Source organism: Protopterus annectens, chromosome 1.part0 (genome assembly GCF_019279795.1).
Source record: "Protopterus annectens isolate FY-2018-M chromosome 1.part0, PAN1.0, whole genome shotgun sequence".
NCBI classification, from domain to species: domain Eukaryota; kingdom Metazoa; phylum Chordata; order Ceratodontiformes; family Protopteridae; genus Protopterus; species Protopterus annectens.
Genome location: NC_056725.1, coordinates 1,554,187,861 through 1,554,211,145, shown reverse-complemented (window position 1 = coordinate 1,554,211,145; position 23,285 = coordinate 1,554,187,861). Strand labels below are relative to the sequence as shown.

Below are 23,285 nucleotides of genomic sequence, written 5' to 3'. Positions count from 1 at the left end.
AGTTCTGGCGCTGAACAAAGCACAGAAGCAACAGCGGGGGACGTCATGGTATGGGCCTAAACAAGTGATGCACAGCTAAATAATAGGCATAGTTTTATTCAAACTAAAGGGGTGGCGAAAGCCAAATAACTATGGGCTAGGCTTATAAATGCCCTTGGGCAGATAGCCTAGTATGAACCTATGAACCTATGCAGTAAGAATGAAAGTCTCGGTGTGGTATTTGCTTTCCACAGGTGAGACAATTAACTTTTTCTGACAATGGTTAGTGCAAGAAAAAAGGATCCCCAACGGGGTACTTACCTTTAGAAGACTTCAGCTTCAAATCGGTAGACGAAACTCAGGTAGCGGCTGACCGGCACTTGTCTGAACTGCTTCTGCTTCAGGCTCCACAGCAAGAAAGACTGATGTAATGGCATTGGCTACCTTACTTTATACTACTGATGACCTGACATCAGTCCTGAAGTGACAGCAAATGACGCAGAAATACTAAGCCTCTGGTATTCGGGCCGGCCAAGGGCTACCCTGGCAGGGAAAACCCAAATGTGATAACTGCAACAGTGAAACACGAAGAACATCCAGAGACACACCACAGATGAATCAGCAAAGGGGTTTTTGCAGAGGCATTTGTGGCACTCTCTAACCCTTTAAAATGGTCAAATTTCCTTGATGCAGAGTGCAGAAAGTCCAGCTCCACGGATATTTTAGTTAAAGCATCCTCCAAGATATCTACCACTGGAGGGACTACCAGAGCTCCAGGTTCAGACAAGCCCATGTAAACTCTACAGTTGAGCTCGGCCTCAAGATATTCTTTACTCAAAAACTTCCCTCATCCTTTGAACGGCATCTCCAAAGCAGAAATAGTCTGGTGATGAAGTGGAGGAAAGGAACTCCTTGGTGTCTGAATCATAGGCTTCAGCTGAAGGGATTGGGCCTACATAAGCAACTTCCTCTACCTCTGAGTCCTAGGAATTATAATCCTCAGGCAGAAATTCCACCCCTGACTTTTTAGAAAATGTCCCAGATACCTCTGGGATTTCTATGAATGGACTTCTCTCTAGGTCAATTAAAGAATCAGTGAGAGCCCAGGAGATTGGGGGGTTGAGGCACTGCCTAATGTTGGCTGAGTCAAGCTGGTGGGCACCTCTCTGGCCCCTTGACACTTTGTGCCATAAGGCTTGTGACACACCCTTCTCAGAGGTCTCAGGTTAAAAGCAAGGAAATAAAGCTTTGATGTGGTCTTTGGGAACCTCCTCTTGGACAAAAAATACTGGGGAATCTTGCCCTCCTCTTCAGAAATGACGATACGAGTCTTCAGTCTCAAGAGGTGCTGCACAAACACTGGTCTGGGAAAACATGCTAGATTGCCAATAGTGTGGTGGCCCCAGTTACGTGGTCAAGCCACTGAGGAAAGCAGGCTGCACATATGCATATGCTTCACCATACCTGGAGTCATTGGACCCAGGAAGAAAGCCATCCAGTGGGACATCCTCTTTCTCTGATGGTTCTTCTTTCATTGCTTAATGGAGTGCCTCTATTTTGGCAGAAGGTTCCTGGATGCCCTGGCCAATGTTATGGCAACATGGATCTAGGCAAATAGCCTTTTACTGGCTGAAACACCTGGAGAGACTGACACTTTTTTAGACTATCCTCAGTGTGAAATAGGCACAATGTGAACCCAAATCCACATCCTGCTATAACTGAGTAAAAAAAAAACACCCATTGTGAAAATCCTTGTGTGGAATCTGTTTCTCCAGCACAATGCAATTAACTTTGACAAAAACTCCAAAATCAGAACTGGAATCTGTATTAGATTAGCTAGGTGATTAGCAATAGAAACAAATGAAAAATGTCCTATGAGTTACTTATCTGCCTCCTAGAACTAAGCTGACAGAATGGGATCACTGCAAAACATATGGTGATTCACACACTGCAGAACAAGAATGATGTGAAAATAATGTCAACCAGTGCACCTTTTATCCAACCAATGTCCTTGCATTCTGGTGGGTGGGGGTTCGGGTGGGGGACCTTGGCCTAAGCCCAGGGCCAATGTAAAAGGCTAGTTACACGGGAAAAGTACAGTTTTGCACCTACCATAAATGTAGATGTCCGAGAGGAATGCATCTGCAGTCCTTACAAATGGGTTGTCCTGTCGTCAGGCAGCCCTCGGTCGGCCGGATTCCAAAGTCTGGGTCTGGCTTCGGCTGGTGTCGCTCTTCACCCGACGTCATAGCTGCAGTTATTCGGGTATAAAGGCATCAGCCAACGCCATTTTCCTCGGTGTTTCTTGCCCCAGATGCCAGGTGCCCTTCTGGAAGGCTAAATTTGGATAAATGCCAATGATTCCAAATAATATAAAGTAAACATAAAAATAAGCATGTATGTACATATATACAAACAAATACACCATAATAGATCCCCCCCAAGCTAGCTGGAGGCTGGCAAATACCCTAGGAGTACCTCAGAGGGGAAGGAGGGTGGGTAATCCTGACTGCAGATGCATTCCTCTCGGACATCTACATTTATGGTAGGTACAAAACTGTACTATGTCCTTCAAGGATGCATCTGCAGTCCTTACAAATGGGTAGAATACCATAGCTAAGCAAGGGGAGGAGGAAGAGTAGTGATTATGGTGTAGCTAGGATCCCTTGCAAAACAGCAGTGGCAAAACCTGCTCGGGATCTAGAGTATAAAGGCAAATTGTAATGCTTGGCAAATGTATGCACGGAGGTCCAAGTAGCAGCCTCTATAATGTCCTTAGTAGCCACTCCTCGTAAGAAAGCTGTAGTAGTGGCTGTAGCTCTCGTGGAGTGAGGCCTGATGTTTTCTGGAGTTTTCTTTCCATGGTAGGAGTAAAAATCTGATGGAATTTCCTATCCATTTGGAGATTGTCTGTTTTGAAATTGGTTTTCCTTCCTTTCCTGTGGCATATGCTACCAGTAGCTGGTCAGTTTTTCTATTGGACTTGGTCCTGTCCAGATAGTAGCGTAACTGCCTGTGCACATCCAAGGTATGTAAAAGCCTTTCTCCCCTGTTCTGTGGGTTTGGGAAGAATGTGGGTAGGTGAATAGCCTGGTTTAATGACACTCTGGATACCACCTTAGGCATAAATGTAGGATTTGTTCTCATAGACACTCTATCTTGATGGAAGATCAGGAAGGGTTGTACTGCCATTAGTGCCTGTAGTTCAGAGACCCTTCTAGCTGAGGTTATTGCCAGTAGAAAAGCAGTCTTCCATGATAAGTATTGTAATTCTGCTGTCGCTGCTGGTTCGAAGGGAGGAAGTGTTAATTTCTCTAGCACAAAATTCAGGTCCCATGCTGGCACAGGTGGTTTCCTGGGAGGTTTCACATTTTTAATTCCTCTCAGAAATTGCCTGAGCAGGGGATGAGAGAAGACAGGAGGATCCAGGCTATACTGTGCTGAAATAGCTGAAGCATGTATCTTGATGGAAGAGTAGGACAGGCCTGTGTGGAAGAGCTCTGCCAAGTACTCCAGGATGTTGGCCATGTTTACTAGAGTCACATCTTCTCCCTTTGCAGTACTCCAAATGAAATATCTTTTCCATTTTGCAGCATAATTCCTTCTTGTTGAAGGCCTGCGTGCCTCCAGGATTATGTCTTTAACCCTTTGGGATAAGTTTGGGTTAATTGCTGTCATGTAATGTTCCAGGCAGTTAGTTGCAGAGTTTTCAGGTTTGGATGCAGTATTCTGTAATTGTTCTGTGTTAACAATAATGGGTTCAGGGGTAATGTCCATATTTGTTCTCGAGACATGCTCCTCAGCAATGGGTACCAATGTTGTCTTGGCCAGTCTGGAGCTATCAGAATGATCCTGGGACGGTCCTCTTTGATCTTCAGAAGCACCTTGTGCATCAAAGGAAGTGGTGGGAAAGCGTATGCTGTCAGGCTTTTCCAACTGAAAGAAAGGGAGTCCACCTTCCAAGCAAGTGGGTGGTGCGTCCTCGTGCAGAATTTCTTTAGCTGGTGATTGACCGGAGATGCAAACAAGTCTATTTGTGGCAATCCCCATTTCTTTGTGATGGCTCTGAAGATGTCCGGGTGAAGCATCCATTCGTGGGCATCTGTGGTTGTTCTGCTTAATGTGTCTGCTAGAATGTTTTCTTTTCCTGGCACAAAGATTGCTTGTAACTGAATGTTGTAGGTCAGGGCCACATCCCATAGGTCCAGTGCCAGCCGGCATAGAGGATATGAATGTGTGCCCCCCTGCTTGTTGATGTACCACATAACTGTGGTGTTGTCTGTCCTTACCAGCAACTGACCTTCTTGGAGAAATGGTCGGAATGACTGGATTGTCATTTTTACTGCCAGCATTTCCTTTAGATTTATGTGTAGGCACAGCTGTTCTTGAGTCCATAAGCCTTGTATGCACTTGTCCTGCATGTGTGCTCCCCAACCGAGGTCTGAGGCATCTGTCGTGATGGTTTGGTTTGATTGGCTGTTGCAGAAGGGTAGTCCTGGGTTTGATTGACAGGCATGAGCCCACCATAGGAACTCTTGTTTCAGGCATGGAATTATTGGAATTTTGGCTTCTAGGCTGTGCTTGTGCTGGGACCACAAATTCCTTGGGTACCATTGAAGCTTTCTCATGTGCAGCCTGGCATGAGGGACCAGGATTATGCAGGATGCCATGAATCCTAGAGCTTGCAGTATTTTTCTTGCAGTTAGGTGGTTCTGCTTGATTAATGCCGAGAAGTAGAGAGGTGGTAGTTCTTTCTTTTCTGCAGTCAGGAATGCCATTTGTTTTGATGTGTCCAGCTCTGCACCCAGAAATGTTATTCTTTGGGATGGAGTCAGCCTTGACTTTTTTATATTGACTGTATATCCCAAGGCTTGCAGCAGGTAAATGACTCTTTGTAAGTCTTCTGCTAGTTTGTTTTTGTTGTCCGCTTGTATCAGGCAGTCGTCCAGGTATGGATAAATTTGGATTCCCTGTAGCCTGCAATGAGCAATTACTGATGCCAGGCATTTCGTGAACACTCTGGGCGCAGTAGATAAGCCAAAAGGCAATGCTGAGAATTGATAATGCTCTGATCCTGCAAGAAATCTGAGGTATCTTCTGCAAATTGGTCTTATGGGGACGTGCAGGTATGCCTCCTTGAGATCTAGAGTTACCAGCCAAGACTCCTTGCCCAGCATGGGAAGAAGCTGCTGTAGTGTCAGCATTTTGAATTTTGGAACAATAAGGAATGTGTTTAAAGCGGACAGGTCTAGAATGGGTCTCCATTTGCCTTCTTTTCTTGGAACCAGAAAGAGTCTGGAGTAAAAACCTTTTCCTTGCTCCATAAGTGGTACCCTTTCCACAGCTCTCATTCTTAATATCTGAGATATTTGTTTTAGAGCTTCTGTCCTTTGAGAAGGTGGTAGGTTTGGCATTCCTCTCTTCCCTGGTAGAGTATGGAAATGGAACCTGTAGCCTTGGTCTATAGTTTGTAAAATCCATTTTTCTCTTGTTATGCAGTGCCAGTTTTTTGAGAATAATGTTAGTTTTCCGCCTAAAGGTGCTTCTAGTTGTTCCCTGGAAGGCGGTGCCACTGTCAAGTCACTGTGATTGAGCTGTTGTTGTGGTGGTGGCTGCGTGTGAACCTCGTTGGTTGTTACCTTGCCATTGGCGTCCCCTGTAGGTACCTCTGGATTGGGTTCTGCCTCTTGGACGCCTATACCTGCCCCTCTGGGCCTTAGAGGAATCTGGAAAGGACCAATGTTTGGAAGGCCAGTTCCTGCTAAACCTTGGAGGTTGAACTTGCAAAAAATCTTTCACCGTTTGTACAGATTTTGCCTTCTCTTCCATCTTTTTTAGTACCTGTTGAGCGGGGGAACCAAATAAATTGACCTTGTCCATGGGTGCATCCAAGAGCTTTGATTTGACATGGTCTGGTAATGCTTGTTCTTTCAACCATGCATGTCTCCTGATAACTGTGCCAGTCATGGCTGATCTAAAGGAAGCCTCCAGTGCATCATAGCCACATTTTAAAGAATGGTTACTAACCTGCTGTATGTTATGTACCATTTCCTGAACATATTTCTTATCTAAGGATTCCTCAGAGGAAAGCTTCTTAGTTAACTGGTCAAGCATAAACTCTTGATATTGAATCATATGAAACTGGCAGTTCAAAGCCCTAGCTGACAAGGTTGCAGAAGTGTAAACTTTTTTACCCCATCTCTAAGGATCTGGATTCCCTTTCAGAGGGGAGGGGGTTTCTAGTGGAAGTAGTAGCTACAGCTTTTGGGCCCTGAGCGATGGTCTCTGGATCTGCCAAGGGACCTTGTATAAATGATGGTGAGTGTCCGGGACCCTGTAGAACCTATCGGGCTTAGCAGGAGCCGGAGGTAAAGAATCAGGAGCAGTGCAAGCATCATTAAATGCATCATCTACAACAGAAAGGACTGGAGGTATAGCCAAAGGCCTATGTTGTGGCAAATGTAGAAAAGTTCTAAGCCTTTTCCTGGAGTCTGAAAAATCTTGGCCCTGCCACTGGAATTGTTCTCTCATAGCATGCAATGTTTCCCCAAAGGAAAATTCCTCAGGTGGAGAGGCTGAAGGAATGGACTCTTCAGCATCAGAGTCTTCGTAAGGAGAATAAGGAGCCTCAGGAAGTTCTGAATGTTCTGATTCATCAGAAGAACCAGCAGAGGATACTGGTTCAGGGGGTTCTGCTCTAGGCCTCTTTTCTGGAGGGGGAAGAGAGGACCTGTCTGGATGGGGCTGGGAACCACGAATTAAAGAAATTAAATCCTCAGCTAAAGATAACATATGTGAGCTAGTGCTGGGCCTGTGAGGGGGTGGTTTGGTAGGCACAGATTTTGAAGCTTTTGCTGCTTTGGCCCTGGCAAAGGCCTTAATAGACATGGCTGCAGGAGGCCTAGCAGCTCCACGTGCAGGGGTGGAAATATCCAGTGGAATTGTGTCTGATAAATCCTGGGAAACCGCCACAGAAGGCTGATTTTCAGAAGCAGATTCTACCAGGTTGGAGGAGGCCTCGGTAGAAGGCATGGTTTCAGCTGAAGAAGGAACCGCAATCTCGGTTTCGGCCGAAACCGAGACACTCGCGGTTTGCTTAATCGCGGTTTCGGCCGAAACCGCGGACCGCGAGTGTCGGTCCTTTTCTTTTCGTTTTTTCGAAATTTGTGCTGTCGGAGGGTCCGACGGCATAATGTAGGCAAAATCAGAGCCGAAAATTTGTTCAGCAAACTCCGACCGACGTCTGAGCGTCCGTCGGTTAAAAGAAGAGCAGGCTAAACAAGCTGCTACGTCGTGGTCTGGGCCTAAGCAATGTATACAGTAGGAGTGGAAATCCTTATGAGGTATTTGTTTCCCACAGGATAAACAATTATTAACTTTCTCTGACATCGGCTGAGGCAAGAAAGAGTCCCCAACGGGGTACTTAGCTTTTTAGAAGTCTTGAGTAGTATTCGGTAGTAGTAATCTCTGGATCTGACCGACCGGCACTTGCGAACAGCTTCTGCTTCGGGCGCCACGCGGCAAGAAAGACTGAGGAAAATGGCGTCGGCTGATGCCTTTATACCCGAATAACTGCAGCTATGACGTCGGGTGAAGAGTGACACCAGCCGAAGCCAGACCCAGACTTTGGAATCCGGCCGACCGAGGGCTGCCTGACGACAGGACAACCCATTTGTAAGGACTGCAGATGCATCCTTGAAGGACATCCACCACACAAGTTATCTCAAATGTGAAGAATGAGACAGTGAATATTAAGATGATCATATGTACTAAGCTGGACTGGCAAAATCTGTGCCATGTGACACCATGCTATTTGTCAGACAGATACTGTGCATTCATAAAAGTATACCAGCCTACCCCACAGAATCTTTTCCTCACCATGATTCGGAATAAAAGTAAAAGTAACATGTATATAAATTAGTTCTCTCTTCCGCATATCCTCTCACTGTTATGTTATTATTCATACTACTATTATTACAATTATAATCTTCTTATTCTTTTATGAAGGAAAATCAGCATAACTAGCCTAATGTGCCCTGGTACCACAACAGTTACTAAGGAAAGACTCTGATGTTCTGCTAGATGCTCATCAAGCATCCCTGCCAGATGTGTCAACACTCTGGACCTTGTGTTGCGTCTCCCTGAAAATTACCCAAGTTCATTAGCTACTTTCCTAGACACTGCTCTGCCTGTGTATATTTTTATCCATCCACAACAGCACACCTGATCTTTTCAGGTGTGTTATATGCATAAACAATCTGCCTAAATAAGCAAGACTGAATAAAATGCAACAAGATACAATCACTCAACATAATCAATACAGGAAGAGGATTCCTAAACTGGGTACTTACTCTCTGGAAACTATCTGGAAGGAAATCAATGGACAGACATACTGAGGACTGACTTCTTGTGGCAAGAAAGAAATGAACACAGCACCGGCCACTTTCCATTTTAGCTACGCATCCTGAATAGGGGTGGTGCTCAATCCTGCTTCTGGAACATCCAAAAACTCCTGGACCTCAGGCCAGAAGAGAAGGAATCCACCTTAAGCATTGATCCTTATGATGAACATCAGCTAATATTATCAGACTTTAAATATTTCCTAGACAAAATTAACAAATATGAGTCATAAGGCAAGAGTGCTCCATGAGAAATGCAAAGATATTAGCACAAGACCTCTAAGTTCCTAATATATGCGTTTTACCCCATTTTCCACATAGGCAAGTAAAATGCATCTATAAAAAACACAAAGACCAAACAAATTCAATTATAATCTTACTTTATCATGAAGTCTGGCATTTATGCTTGAGCAACCATTTTCCTAATTAAAGTACCTTATGCTTGTTTTTTTTTTTTTTTAATGACGTTTTCTCCACAATGTCTGCTGACCAATAGCCCTCTCATGACTCTGTGTCAGTCTCACTTAGAAGACACCCCACAATGTAGGGCCCTTTTTGGCACATGTGCATATCCAGTGCCTGGTACAGCACAAACACTCTGCTTAGAGGACATTAGCTCTTAGCCCTTTCATGGTACTTTGCTAGCACACCAGACTTACAGCAGGTGCCAGTTTTGAAATGGACCACAGATGCCATCCCTGTCCCCAGGATAAATGAGCTAGTGCAAGACATTCATTCCAACCTTCCACCCCTGGCTTCTCTGAAAGCTAAGGTTACTAATCAATATCAAGTTAAAGAAAGGGTTTTATGCATCTGCAGATGGAGCCAGACACTACCTTAACACTTGCTTAGCTTTGATCACAACAGATCTAAACAATACCACATCAGTAAAATTCAGATTCAGCTTAAAAGGATAGAGTAAAAAGAACGGGGATAACGTACACGAGGAAGACTTGCATGACAGATCTCAGTATAACACTGGGAAACAAAAAATAAAGAAAAGAAGGTAATTACCAGAAATTCATCTTCAGGTAGAGCTGAAATAAATGCTGGTTCAATGGCTTGTAGGAAATCAAAGCCCTGAGTTGCCCACCTGATAAAAAAGAACAGAGGTCAGTCAATTTGACCCAGGACACTGTAGGTAATATATTTTCACTTTTTTTTCCACTAATGCTTCATTGGTAAACAATAACCTTGGGCTACTCACCTCCTTCAATAAATTAGTGTTGTAAATTTTCAGAAATAATAGCGATAGCAGTTTTCTGCTAGCACAAAACAGACAGCATGAGAAGCAAACAGCAGCCCACTCTATACATAATTTTGAGGTTAAGGCACCTAATGCTGGTGAATCAAACACAGCACTTTGATCGCACTGTGATTAAGAAAGGGACACGGTGGCAACAAAGCACAGGATTTGCAATGGAATAAAACTAAGTAACTGAAACAGAAACAAGTGCGCTGCTTGAAGTAATTGTAAAAGAAATACACTTTTAAGGAACACAAAATAGAGCAAATAAAGTCTACATACTCTTGGCAGCAGCCAGAAAGTACAGTTGTGTACACTTACCATAAATGTAGATGTTCGAGTGTATTCACTGTTGCAGTCATTACATTTGGGGAATCTGCTGGCAGGTTGGCCTCAGTCGGTCTGAATAACAAAGTCTTGGGTCCTGCGTCAGTTGCTGTCTCCTCTTCCATGACGTCAGGGGTATAAAACATGCAGCCAACGCCATTTTAAATCAGTTTTTCTTGCCCCAGATGTCAGGTGCCCCCCAAATGGGGAGCAAAAAAATAAGTAAATATATCTATGCAAGTATTTTAGAACACAAAAAAATTACCTTCATCTAAAAGCAAATGCACCACAAAGGCTTTTGAGCATAGTGAAGGAAAGAAGAGGTATAATAATAGAGAAGAAAGGGGGCTGGCGGGTGGGTAACCTGGACTGCAACAGTGAATACACTCGAACATCTACATTTATGGTAAGTGTACACAACTGTACTATGTTCTTCATGTTTCACTGTTGCAGTCATTACATTTGGGTAGAATCCTAAAGCTATGGATGGGAGGATGGAATTAAACAGCGTTAGGAGCAACTATAAGGCCCTTCAGGACTGCAGTGGCAAAGCCTGCCCTGGATTTAGAAAAGCGAGGTAAATGGTAATGTTTTGTGAACGTATGAACTGAGCTCCAAGTAGCAGCTTCTAGAATGTCTCTGGTAGGGACCCCTCTGAGAAAGGCTGCAGAAGTAGAAGCAGCCCTGGTGGAATGGGATCTGATCCCCTTGGGCACAGGTTTACCATGGTGCATGTAACAGAAACTAATACAATGGCTTATCCATTTTGAAATAGTCTGCTTTGATATAGCCTTCCCCTTTGTTCCTGCAGCAAATGTCACCAGTAGTTGCTCAGACTTTCTTAGAGATTTTGTCCTGTTTAAGTAGAATCTTAGTTGTCTGTGTACATCCAATGAATCCAGAATACGCTCCCCCTTGTTCTGCGGATTTGGGAAAAAAGTTGTCAGGTGAATGGTCTGGTTAAGAGCCACACTAGATACCACCTTAGGCATAAAGAAAGGATTGGTCCTGAGGGCCACCCTGTCCGGGTAAAAGATAATGAAAGGCTCCACTGCCATGAGAGCCTGTAGTTCTGAAACCCTTCTAGTTGAAGTGACTGCTAAAAGAAAGACCGTCTTCCAAGAAATAAATTTTATGTCCGCAGTAGCAGCTGGTTCAAAAGGAGGTAAGGTGAGTTTTTCCAGCACAAAATTGAGATCTCATGCAGCACAAAATTGAGGTCTCATGCAGGAGCCGGTGCTCTCCTGGGAGGTCTTACATTTTTGGCCCCTCTGGGGTACTCCTTTAGCAGGGGAAGAGAAAAGAGAGGGGGTTCTGTGTTGTAATGAATCTCTTCCATTTATCAGCATAATATTTTCTAGTACTAGGCCTTCCAGCCTCCAAAATGACATCCATCACATGTTTACTGAGAGATGTGATTGGTGAAATTAGTTAATTAGCCATGCTGCAAGACTCAGAGTTTGGAGCTGAGTGTGCAGAATTTGATAGTTCTGCTGAGACAATAGATGAGGTGTTTGAGGCAAGTACCATGGAGGAAGGTGTGACATATTCCTTAGAAGTGGGTACCAGTGTTGGCGAGGCCAGTCCGGAGCAATAAAATCATTTTTGTTTTTTCCTGTGTGACTTTTAGTAAGACCTTGGAGAGCAGAGGCTGAGGAGGAAAGGCATAGACTGATCGGTTTTTCCAGCTGAAGGATAGAGCATCCAATTTCCAAGCTTTTTTGTGATGAGTTCTTGTGCAGAATTTGTCCAACTGATAGTTTTGTGGAGAGGCAAACAGATCTGTGTCTGGGCTCCCCCATTTTCATGTCAACATGCTGATGACTTGTGGATCCAGTTTCCATTCGTGTGGGTCCATAAGATTTCTGCTTAGGTCGTCTGCCAGAGTACTTTGCTTTCCTGGTAGGAATTGAGCTTGAAGATGTATTTGGTAAGTCAAGGCTGTGTTCCACAAGGCCATGGCTAGTCTGCAAAGGGGTTAGGAGTGGGTACCCCCTTGCTTGTTTATGTACCACATAACTGTGGTGTTGTCCGTCTTTATCAGTAGTTGTCCTGGATGAAGGAAGTCCTTGATGGCTGTCAGAACTTTCTGTACAACTAGCATTTCTTTCTGGTTGATATGTGGATGCATTTGATTTGGGCTACATTTGTCCTGAATGCATCTCCCTGTCAGATGGGCCCCCCAAGCATAGTCTCATGCGTCTGTAGTCAGGGTTTGGGGGGTGGAATGAATGACAGTCCCTTGTTTTGGTGACATGCCTCTGCCCACCAAAGGAACTCCTGTTGCAGGCAGGGAATGAGAGGAATCATTGTTTCCAGGCTGTGACAATGTTGACTCCATAAGCTTTTTAGGTACCACTGAAGTTTCCTCATATGCAGTCTTGCATATGGAATTAGTAGAATGCAGGATGCCACGAACCCCAAAGCCTGCAGAATTTGTCTTGCAGATAGCTGGGTTTTTGTTGCCACTTGTTTGAAGTATGTCAACTGAATTTGTCTGGCGTGAGGCAAGCCATCTGGGCAGTTGCATTCAAGCTTGCACCCAGTAATGTAATTATTTGAGAGGGTACCAGTTGAGATTTATTTTCGTTTATGGTGTACCCTAGGCATGTTAGAAGCCTTTTTACAAACGCCAGATGTTGAAGAAGAGTGTCCTTGTCCTGTGCTTGAATGAGACAGTCGTCCAGATAAGGATAAATTTGTATGTTTCTTTGTCAGCAAAATACAATTACAGGTGCCAGGCACTTTTTAAAGACCCTGGGTGCAGTAGATAAGTCAAAGGGCAGTGCAGAGAACTGGTAATGCAAAGAGCCTGCTTTGAAGCGGAGATATCTTCTGCAAGATTCCCTGATTGGGATATGCAGGTATGCCTCTTAAGTCTAGAGTTACCAACCAGGCATCCTTGCCTAGCATAGGCAGTAGCTGTTGTAGAGTCAGCATCTTGAATTTTGGAATGTCCAGGAAAGTATTTAAAATGAATAAGTCCAGAATTAGACGCCATGATTTGTCTTTTCTGGTACCAGGAAAAGTCGAATAAAAACCTTGCCCTTTTTCCTTTTCTGGTACTGGCTGAATAGCCCCCATATCCATGAGGGACATGACTTGTTTCTGAACCCCTGATCAAGGTAATTAAATCCTCAGCCATTTTGATCATTTGTTTTTTAGGCATAGGGGCCTGAGCATGTGGCAAGTGCGTTGTTTTTTTAGACACAGAAGTAGATTTTGGCCTTGTTTTTGATGATGGCATTGGTTTAATATACAAATGTTGAGGCCTGAAAACACCCTCAGAAGCCGGTGCCTGCTCAGCGGCTCCAGACCCATCCAAGGGAAAGACATCCATGGGTTCAATACTTGAAGAATCTCACGGCATACCGGACTCTGAATGGGTCTCGGTAGAGGCCTGTGACTCAAAAGTAGCGGGCATCAGGGACTGCAAAAGCGCCTCACTGAGTACCGGTGACTGGATTAGGAGAAGTTTTGTCGTCGGTTTTGGACCTCGACGGTCTATTTTTTTTCCTTGCGTTTTTTTGTGAATTCCGGTAGTCAGATTGCTAATAGACATTTCAGGATAGTTAAATCTTGAACCAAAATATTTAGAATCAAAAATATAGTGACGCTTAATAGTGCGTTGTTTAAATTTTGCACAAAACCGACAGCAAGGCATGTTGTGATCAGGGCCTACGCAAGGAATACAGTACAAATGAAAATCCTTATGAGGTATTTGCTTCCCACAAGTAATACAATTATTAACTTTTACTGACATCAATAAGGAGCAAGAAAAAGTTTCCCTAACGGGGTACTTAACTTTAGTTTGAAGACTTCGGTTCTGAAACTCGAAAACGAAAATTTCAGGAGGAGTCGGCCAACTGGCACCGGCGAACTGCTTATGCTTCGGGCACCTCGCTGCAAAAAAGACGGATTAAAATGGCGTCGGCTGTATGTTTATATCCCTGACAACCTGACGTCATGAAGAGGAGACAGCAACCGACGCAGGACCCAAGACTTAGTTATTCAGGCCGACTGACGGCAACCTGCCAGCAGATTACCCAAATGTAATGACTGAAACACGAAGAACATTTCTACTCTCCAGCAATCTAGTGACTGTATATCAGACTTACTGTAACTTCCAGGACACACTAATTCCTTACATGGAGATTTTGGACATTTGCTATAATGCATTAGAATGTGTCCACTTCAATAGTCTTTGCTGTTAAAAACTTAACAATTAAGCTGGGCTACTATGACACTGAAAACTTCAATTGCACTACATTTTACAACTAAGCTTCTTCAACTATCTCATAGTGAACTATATGACAACTACTTCAGTTATGAATAAAAGAAAAACAAATCCCTCTGTTGTACATCTTCTGAAGTGATGTAGAGAACTAAGCAGGCAATGTCAACTCATTAAACATAACTACTTTTTTTCTATAATTAAAACGTCACTATGGCAAATGGCCCAAGATGGAGAAAGTATACCAAGTAGACGACTATAGTTGCTTAAAACAAGCCTTGCTGCAGTAAGGGAGGCCAATTCATCACTTTACAAACATAGCTTGCAACAAATCTTATGCATTAAAAAAAAATAAAAAATTATGAGGCAGCAAGATGAGAGTTTTAAGCATGCGGCAATGAACTACATTTAATCTAGTCTCACAAATCCCAATAGCTTACTTGGTGCTGAAAAAAAAACATTGCTGCACTTAGAAATCAATTAGTAAAGACAAAAGGCAAGAGCTGATCTTTAAGAGAGAGGAAAACACAAGATCATTTGTTTAAATACTGCCACCCCAAAACTGAAATTTTTATTTTCCCACTATGGTCCATGGTTGCATCTCACATCTTCAGATATGGTACTGCAGAAAACAGTAAAAAAGAGTGATATTTAAATCAAGCTGCACATATGGACAGCAACAGCTACCAAATGCTCAAAGCTATATGACAAAACACACAAACTTTAGAATATGACATTGTTTTATAAAAGTGAACAAGTACATGAAAACTTTAATTTTTTTTTTTTTAGACCTGATTCTCCCTCAAACAGGTGCCTGGCAGTCAATGACTTTCACGTAAAGCCAGTGAGTATTTTATTTAAAACAATGCAAAGTTCCTTTCATAACTTCAGTACTTAAATTCAGCAGTAACCTATGGTTTCTAAACAAGAGAACAAATGTCTGGTTAAACTAAAATACAGTTTACCTGGGTTTTGTACCTCTTCCGCTCTCGCATTTGGTCTGCACAAAGTCCATCCACTTTCTAGCAAACTGGATATATGCATCTCCAATCTTTTGTCTAAACTCACCAGACATGAGTCGAACAACTTCTTTGTGGTACTAAAAGGGTTAGAAGAAAAAACAGAAGTGGAACCTGCAATGTTTAAAAAGAAGTGATGCTACTAACTTCATCTTGTTATGTAAAGAACCCAACATGCTACCTATCGGTATAGTCAGCATGCATGTTTTATAGGTGATAACTGGGGTTAAAATAAATTGGGCACAAGAACAAAAAAGTCACTTACCATAACAGCAAACTAAGATTATACCCTCCTAAAGGGCAAGAGCTTCTAAAGCATAAATAATCAAAGTTAAAACTGCTTTGAAAGATGCTAACTACAGAATGCCTACATATATCAAAGACATCAACTATAACTGGTAACCCAACACACACTGTAATCACAGAGACCAAACCAGTGTCAAGAATAAAGTGGTTCTAAACAGGAAGTAATGTTAAAAAACAAAGTACTAGCAATATCTCAAAACACACTGAACAAAGCTTTACTGTATATGCCTTGCAAAGCAGAGAAAAAAGCACACAGAGAAGTGCCATGACAGAACACTTAAAAGCAAGACTTACTGCTTACAATCTGAAGAATTATGAGCTGTAATTATTTTCCTCTATTAGGTTGTGCACTAGAGTTTTAGAGTCATACAGTGCTCTTTTACAGCTGAAAGTACATAAATGACAATCATGTGAGTCTTAAATTCAAAATGCTTCTTTTAATGCAAAAAAACTAAAAAGTACCCAACTAGATTTTTTTTTCTTACTTTCTATTTTATTTTCTGCTTTCATCCCATATTACTAGTATTTAATTTACTTAGTGTTGCTGTGAGATCTCTGGAAAGGTATTTACGATGACTATTTAAGATGACAAACAAAAGTCAGCACGAATACATCCTTTGATGTCCAACAAGTAATCATGGTATCTCAAACTCCCTCTAAGAGTAAGCACAGCTACTAAAAAGAAGCCTGAGTGACAGTGAAAAAAAAAGGTAATTCATATATATATATATACAGTGAGGAGGAGAACAGAAGCTCAAGAAAATACAGTTGTGTACACTTTGCATAAATGTAGATGTTTGACTGTATTCACTGTTACAGTCCTGATTTACGGGATTTCATGCTTTGGAAGCCCTTAGTCAGCCTATCTACCAAAGTAAAAAAAAAACCTCTTCCCTGAGATGGCAGATGCCCTACCTTGATGTCAAGGTTGGGTATAAAGAGAGTCAGCAGATGCCATGACATCAGGTTTTTCTTGCCCCTTGAAAGTAGAAGCACCATAGACGAATCTTAAGCAAGGGACCAGGTTAGAGGAAGGGAACCTGAAGGGCATCTCTGCAGAGGGTCCTCTACAAGTGGAGGACAAGAAAAGCTCTTATTGTAAAAAGAATAAGGGGGAAGGGGGAGGGACAGAAGACAGCAATAGTGAATACACTCCAACAACATCTACATTAATTGTAAGTGTACACAACTGTACTATGTTCTTTGTGCTTTACTGTTGCAGTCTTGACTTATGGGATGCTGAGATGAGGGTGGAAGCTGCCTTAATGGGAAGAGAGGATGCCCAGCAAGATGGCAGTGGAAAATCCTGCTCTAGAAAGAAGGCTGACAGGTGGTAGTGCTTACACAAAATTTCGGCCCTAAGCCTTACAGTCCTAGTACTGAAAAGGGAGCACAGACAGCAATTAGGGACGTCGTGGTTTGGGCTAAAAATGTGACATACAAGGTATGAAAGTAGCTGTCTGGGATTTGTTTGCCACAACGGAGGCAGATGTTAACTTTATCTGACAGGAGTCACAAGTAAGAAAAAGTTCCCAAGGGAGTGCTTAGCTTTAGAAGAATTTCTCACTCTGGTGTGGACCAACAGACGCCCTCGTAACTACTACTGGCTCCAACTGCAAGGATGACTGATGATATGGTGATGGCTGGCTCCCTTTACACCCAACCGTCCTGACGTCAAGGTACGGTGTCCACCAGCTCAGGGAGGAAGGTTTTTTTGTTTTTTTTTTCACTCTGGTAGTCGGACTGACCAAAGGCTTATGAAGTGGGAAATCCAGTAAGTCAGGAATGCAACAGTGAAGCACGAAGAACATGTAAAGTACAGTTATGTGAGTACACTTGTATCATTAGACATCTGAAAAACAGGGCATCTGCTGTAGGAATTCATTATACAAACAGGAAATAACTGAAAGATTGCACCAGTCCTCCAGCCTGATAGTTTTTCAGAAAGCAAAGGTGCAACACTAGAGTAACAAGGCAGAAACAGCAGTTTGAGGCAAAAAATATTTACACAGGCACACAAACTTTAGCAAACAATGGTTAAATATATATTATTTCAGTCAGGTCCTTCAGTTCCCCCTCCAATTCCTTTTCTACTAAGTCAGTCATATTAAACATACTAAAAGTAATGCCCCCAAATTAACATGGTATGATACACAAGGACAGATCCTTGACTGCAGCCCCAGTAACACGGATTCAATGAAGAACTTGGAAGGGAGAAAGAAGAGTAATACCAAACAACCTTACAACTCTCCAAGGTCAGATGGCTGCAAACTCCATGTCAGAATCCCCAGGGAAGATGAGCATTAAGAAGCAGGCTTACTTGTGTTAACTGGGTGACACCCTCATGATGGTTCACTGCTCAGACCTCATTGGAAATCAAAATGCATATACAGGAACAGCCAAAGAGAATGACAGAACATCCCCTACCATCACTGCCTGGATGATGACCATAATGTGCCATGTTCTCACCCCACAAAGTGGAAGGAATGGTCAACAGCAGCTACAGAAATAGCTCAACAACCTGCAGCGTGTGGAGAATACAAGAAAAAGCAATGCACATAACAGATAAATTAAGTACGACAAAATAATCCCATCTTCCCACCAAACCCTGTAATCATTAACTTTAAGTCCACAATATCATAAACTTAAGCTTGTAAAATGCATCACTTCTGAAATATGTTGTGAAGATAGGTGAAGGCTGCCACAGCCTAGCCAGATAGAATTTTGGAGATAATTCTGTCATCTGTAAATATTAATGTAAACCACAGGCTTGTGTCTTAAATGTTAAAAATAGTGTTACATGTGGAACTGGAAAAAATGCAACAGTACACTCAACTGACCAAGTAAAGCATGTTGTGACCCTTTGATGTTAAAACTCTGAGCCAGTTAAGTCTAGAGTGAGGCATCCTACCTATTGTTTTAAGGCCAGAGTTAATGGCCAGAATTTGCATGCATAAATGTCCTTTATTGCTCTGGTTTCTGCTCAGAGGTGAAGAATGTAAATGTAGTTCCTGTAAGCCTGGGAACCCAGGGAAGTGTGAAGAATGATGTAATGTGAACCAGGAATGTGATTTTAAAACCAGACAGAATCAGAGAGCATTAAGCATTTTTGTCTTGACCATCCAACTCATCAGCACTGTCTTGCTCTATATGTAAGTTTATCTTAGACTTGTGTTTTCTCTTAGAAATAGCTAAAAACTAGAAAGATTAGACTAAGTGTTTTCTGTGATGTCAGAACTGTACTACTGAATTATTTAAGTATTTCTCTGTGATCTCTGAACTCTTGATTAGCACTGTGTAGTAAAAAGTATTGTCTTGTGTTTTGACTACTTGTTATTAAATATTTTTAAACCCTTTCAACTGTGGCTGATTTTGTAAAGATAATTTAAGCTATTTAGAGTACTTGCATGCCTTTGGTAAAATTGTACAAAGACACTTCAATAGCTTTAGCCCTGGGCTATACTACCAATTGGACAATAATACTGCACAGTAATAACTGGACACCTTTTAAGAGCCTTTCAGTAGCTGATAAATATTAGTGGGTGGTGGCAGCTGGTACTACCGTATAGCTTGGGGAAAAGGGGCACAGCTGCAGAACCTGTGCCAGCCTTCCCCAGGAGTGTCTGTGTGGTTGTATAAACTCTTCTCAAAGTGTGTGTGTGTGTGTGTGTGTGTGTCAGCTACTTGAGCAGGGGCACTAAGCACTAGATGGACAGAGAGGGTGCTGAAGGTTTTAGCATGCCCACTAGGCTGAGATCTGGACCCTATAGATGTGCCAATGGGGAGTCTTACTGGGGACCTGGAGAGCAAGGGAGCAACCAGCCCCGGACTGACTGTGATCTCTGTGTGCTCTTAAGGGAAATTGCACTTTACTGTGTGTATTTGTTATCCTTTCCTCCTATATGAGACGTCCCTCACTGGTATTAGTGGTGAGGATTGAGGCTCCTTGATTGCTGGGCCAGGGCATGGGCGTCAGATATGTAACCAGCATTTTATCACCTGCATAAACCACAATACGTGGCAGTATCAACTGCAACCATTCATACATGAACAAACTACCAATCCCACAGTTCCCGCCACAAAAAGAAAATGTTAAACAAACCAACTTTTCCACTACAGCAGGCTAGCAATTTGCCTCTGCAACAGCTTGTTCCTCAGACCACTCATCTTTCACCCCGGATCCCTCCAGTGTAGCACCTACAGCCACTATGGACCAGGGGTTAGCCATGTCCTCTGCAGTTGTTGGGATCCCTGCAGTAGGCATGCGAGAGCCACTCTTGTCAGCCTCTGTTTGGGCAGAAGGTTGTGCACATCCCTGGGGAAGCTGATATTGCATCTTCAGCTTTGATTTTTTGAATTTTGAATTGTCAAGCTCACATGTTAAAATGTATTCTAATTGTGAAAGTATGAGGAATTTTTGTCAGCAATTGCTTATGAAGAAAAATCTGCCTTAAATAATTTAGCTTCTCCCATTTCAGAGGTCACAACTCATTGTTTACAGTATTTGTATGTCTCAGTTGATATTTCTTCCAAGACTATGGCACTAGTACTATTTAGAGGATATTTGCTTTGGTGCATACCCAGAATCCCAAAACAAAGGACAGTCTGACAAGTCAGAATGACTATTTAAAGGATCTTGCTTACCCCCTCACACCCTGGTAGTCCCTTTTCCCTTTCAGAAAGTTTGAATCTTCAGTTTTCTCCTCCCCAACTGAATTTTTCAGAGAAATGTATTTTATTTTACATTTGTTTACCGGGAAAGTCAGACTGGAACAAGGTCCATTTACAGAGGAGGCCCGGGGAGAAAAGCTCCACATCAAACAATATGTACAGTGGTAAATGTACAATCAAAAAAGATATATCATACAATGAGTTCTGAAGATTATTCTTCAAGGTTACAGATGGCAGTGGGAAGAAATCCCTCCTTTCCAGGGGCTAAATCCTGAACCACCACACCAGACTCCTCCCCTTTCACCCTTTCATTCAACACATGCCATATCAGGGAGTGAAAACCAGCTCCCCCTTCCCAGGTTGGGAAAGGTTTTTAATCATGGATGTTTTTAGTGCCAAAGAAAGAAGATGCCTGGAGACCATGTATGAATCAATCTTTCCTAAATCTGTACCTAACAGTGCCCAAGTTGAAAATGATGTCACCTCATAACCTGTTGCCTCTTCTTCCTCTAAGTTTCCTAGTAACAAAATTGAAAAGATGCTTATCACATCCCTAAACATCCAGACTTCAGACATTTTTTAAGGCTGAGTGTCTGAATCACATTATCAGTCCTCTACCTTATCCTATGCACTACCCACTGCATCATGAGTATTCACAAAGTGTCTAGCTTCAGTTAAACTCATTTCAGGCTACAGGGTATCCAGATTTTTCTATATTTAGATGATTTGCTTATCTTTGCAAAGTCTTTTTCAAAGTGTTAGGAATCTCTCATCTGGGTGAGGTACCTCTTGCACAAGTTTGGGATTCAAAGAACATTGAAGTGTCTTTTCTGACTCCTTCACACAGGATTGTGTTCCTTGGTGTGGAGTGTGTCAGCTAAAAGTACAGTTGTGTACACTTACCATAAATGTAGATGTTAGAGTGTATTCACTGTTGCAGTCCTTACATTTGGGTAATTTGCAGGCAGGCTGACCTCAGTCGGCCTGAATAATGAAGTCTTGGGTCCTGCGTCGGTTGCTGTCTCCTCTTCCATGACGTCAGGTCGTCAGGGGTATAAAACATGCAGCCGAAGCAATTTTATTCAGTTTTTCTTGCCCCACATGTCAGGTGCCCCTCAAATGGGGAGCAAATGCAAATATATATATATATATATATATATATATATATATATATATATACACACACACACACACAAGTAAACAGAAATATATGTAAATGCACTTTTAGCAACATAAACTTTACCTTCATCTAAAAGCAAATACACCACAAAGGCTTTAGTATATAGTGAAGGAAAGAAAAGTTATAGAAAAGAGGGATGGCGGGTGGGTAACCCGGACTGCAACAGTGAATACACTCGAACATCTACATTTATGGTAAGTGCACACATAACTGTACTATGTTCTTCGTGTTTCACTGTTGCAGTCATTACATTTGGGTAGAATCCCAAAGCTATGGTTGGGAGGATGGAACTAAATAGCATTAGGAGCGGCTATAAGGCCCTGCAGAACTGCAGTGGCAAAGTCTGCCCTGGATTTTGAGAAGAGAAGCAAATGATAATGCTTTGTGAAGGTATGAACACAGCTCCCAGTAGCAGCCTCAAGAATGTCTTTGGTTGGAACCCCTCTGAAAAAAGCTGCTGAGGTAGAGGCAGCCCTGGTGGAATGTGACCTGATCCCCTTGGGCACAGGTTTACCATGGTGCAAGTAGCAGAAACGAATGCAGTCGCTTCTCCACTTAGAAATAGTCTGCTTTGATATAGCCTTCCCCTCTGACCCTGCAGCAAATGCTACCAGCAGTTGCTCAGACTTCCTTAGAGATTTGGTCCTGTTTAAGTAGAATCTTAGTTGTCTGTGTACATCCAATGAATGCAGAATCCGCTCCCCCTTGTTCTGCGGATTTGTGTAAAATGTTGGCAGTTGAAATTGTCTGGTTAAGAGCCACACTGGATACCACCTTAGGCATAAAAGAAGGATTGGTCCTGAGGGACACTCTATCCGGGTAAAATGTAATAAAAGTCTCCACAGCCATGAGAGCCTGTAGTTCTGAAACCCTTCTTGCTGAAGTGACTGCCAATAGGAAAGCTGTTTTTCAAGATAGAAATTTTATATCCGCAGTAGCTGCTGGTTCAAAAGGAGGGAGGGTGAGTTTTTCTAGCACAAAGTTGAGGTCCCATGCAGGAGTTGGTGATCTTCTGGGAGGCCTTAGATTTTTGGCCCCTCTAAGCTACTGTTTAAGCAGAGGATGAGAAAAGAGGGGAGGCTCTGCGTTGTAATGAGCCAAGATGGCAGAGGCGTGTATTTTTATTGAAAAAAAAGATAGGCCCTTGTCAAGCATCTCAGTCAAATATTATAAAATCTAAGGAATATTGGGCTTTTCTGTGTCAGTTCCTTGTGCTTGGTTCCAAGCACAGAATCTCTTCCATTTATCAGCATAAGATTTTCTAGTGCTAGGCCTTCTGGCTTCCAAAATGACATCCATCACAGATTTACTGAGAGGCGTTGTTTGAATAATTAAATAATCAGCCATGCTGCAAGGTTCAGAGTTTGGAGCCGAGTGTGCAGAATTTGATTGTTCTACTGAGACAGTAGATGAGGTATTTGAGGCACGTACCAAGGAGGAAGTTGAGACATATTCCTTAGAATTGGGTACCAGTGCTGGCGATGCCAGTCCGGAGCAACTAGGATCATTTTTGGTTTTTCTTGTCCGACTTTTAGTAAGACCTTGGAGAGAAGAGGCAGAGGGGGAAAGGCATAGACTGATAGGTTTTTCCAACTGAAGGATAGAGCATCCACTTTCCATGCTTTTCTGTGACAAGTTCTTGTGCAGAATATGTCCAGCTGATAATTTTGGGGAGAGGCAAATAGATCTATGTCTGGGATCCCCCATTTCTGTGTTAACACGCTGAAGATTTGTGGATCCAGTTTCCATTCGTGCGGGTCCATAAGATTTCTGCTTAGGTCATCTACCAGAGTATTTTGTTTCCCTGACAGGAATTGAGCTTGAAGATGTATTTGGTAAGTCAAAGCTGTGTTCCACAATGCCATGGCTAGTCTGCAAAGGGGGTAGGAATGTGTACCCCCTGCGTGTCTATGTACCACATAAC

At 42.6% G+C, this 23,285-nt stretch overlaps 1 protein-coding gene across 1 annotated transcript in view; it reads right to left on the bottom strand.

The window, feature by feature from the left end:
• MAP3K4 (mitogen-activated protein kinase kinase kinase 4) overlaps nt 1-23,285 on the bottom strand; it is a gene marked incomplete in the record, with an annotated part of 2,414,579 nt that overhangs the window by 536,235 nt on the left and 1,855,059 nt on the right. Inside the window, 2 exon segments of the mRNA XM_044068025.1 lie at nt 9,393-9,471; nt 15,151-15,284. Coding sequence (XP_043923960.1) covers nt 9,393-9,471; nt 15,151-15,284 — 213 coding nt within the window.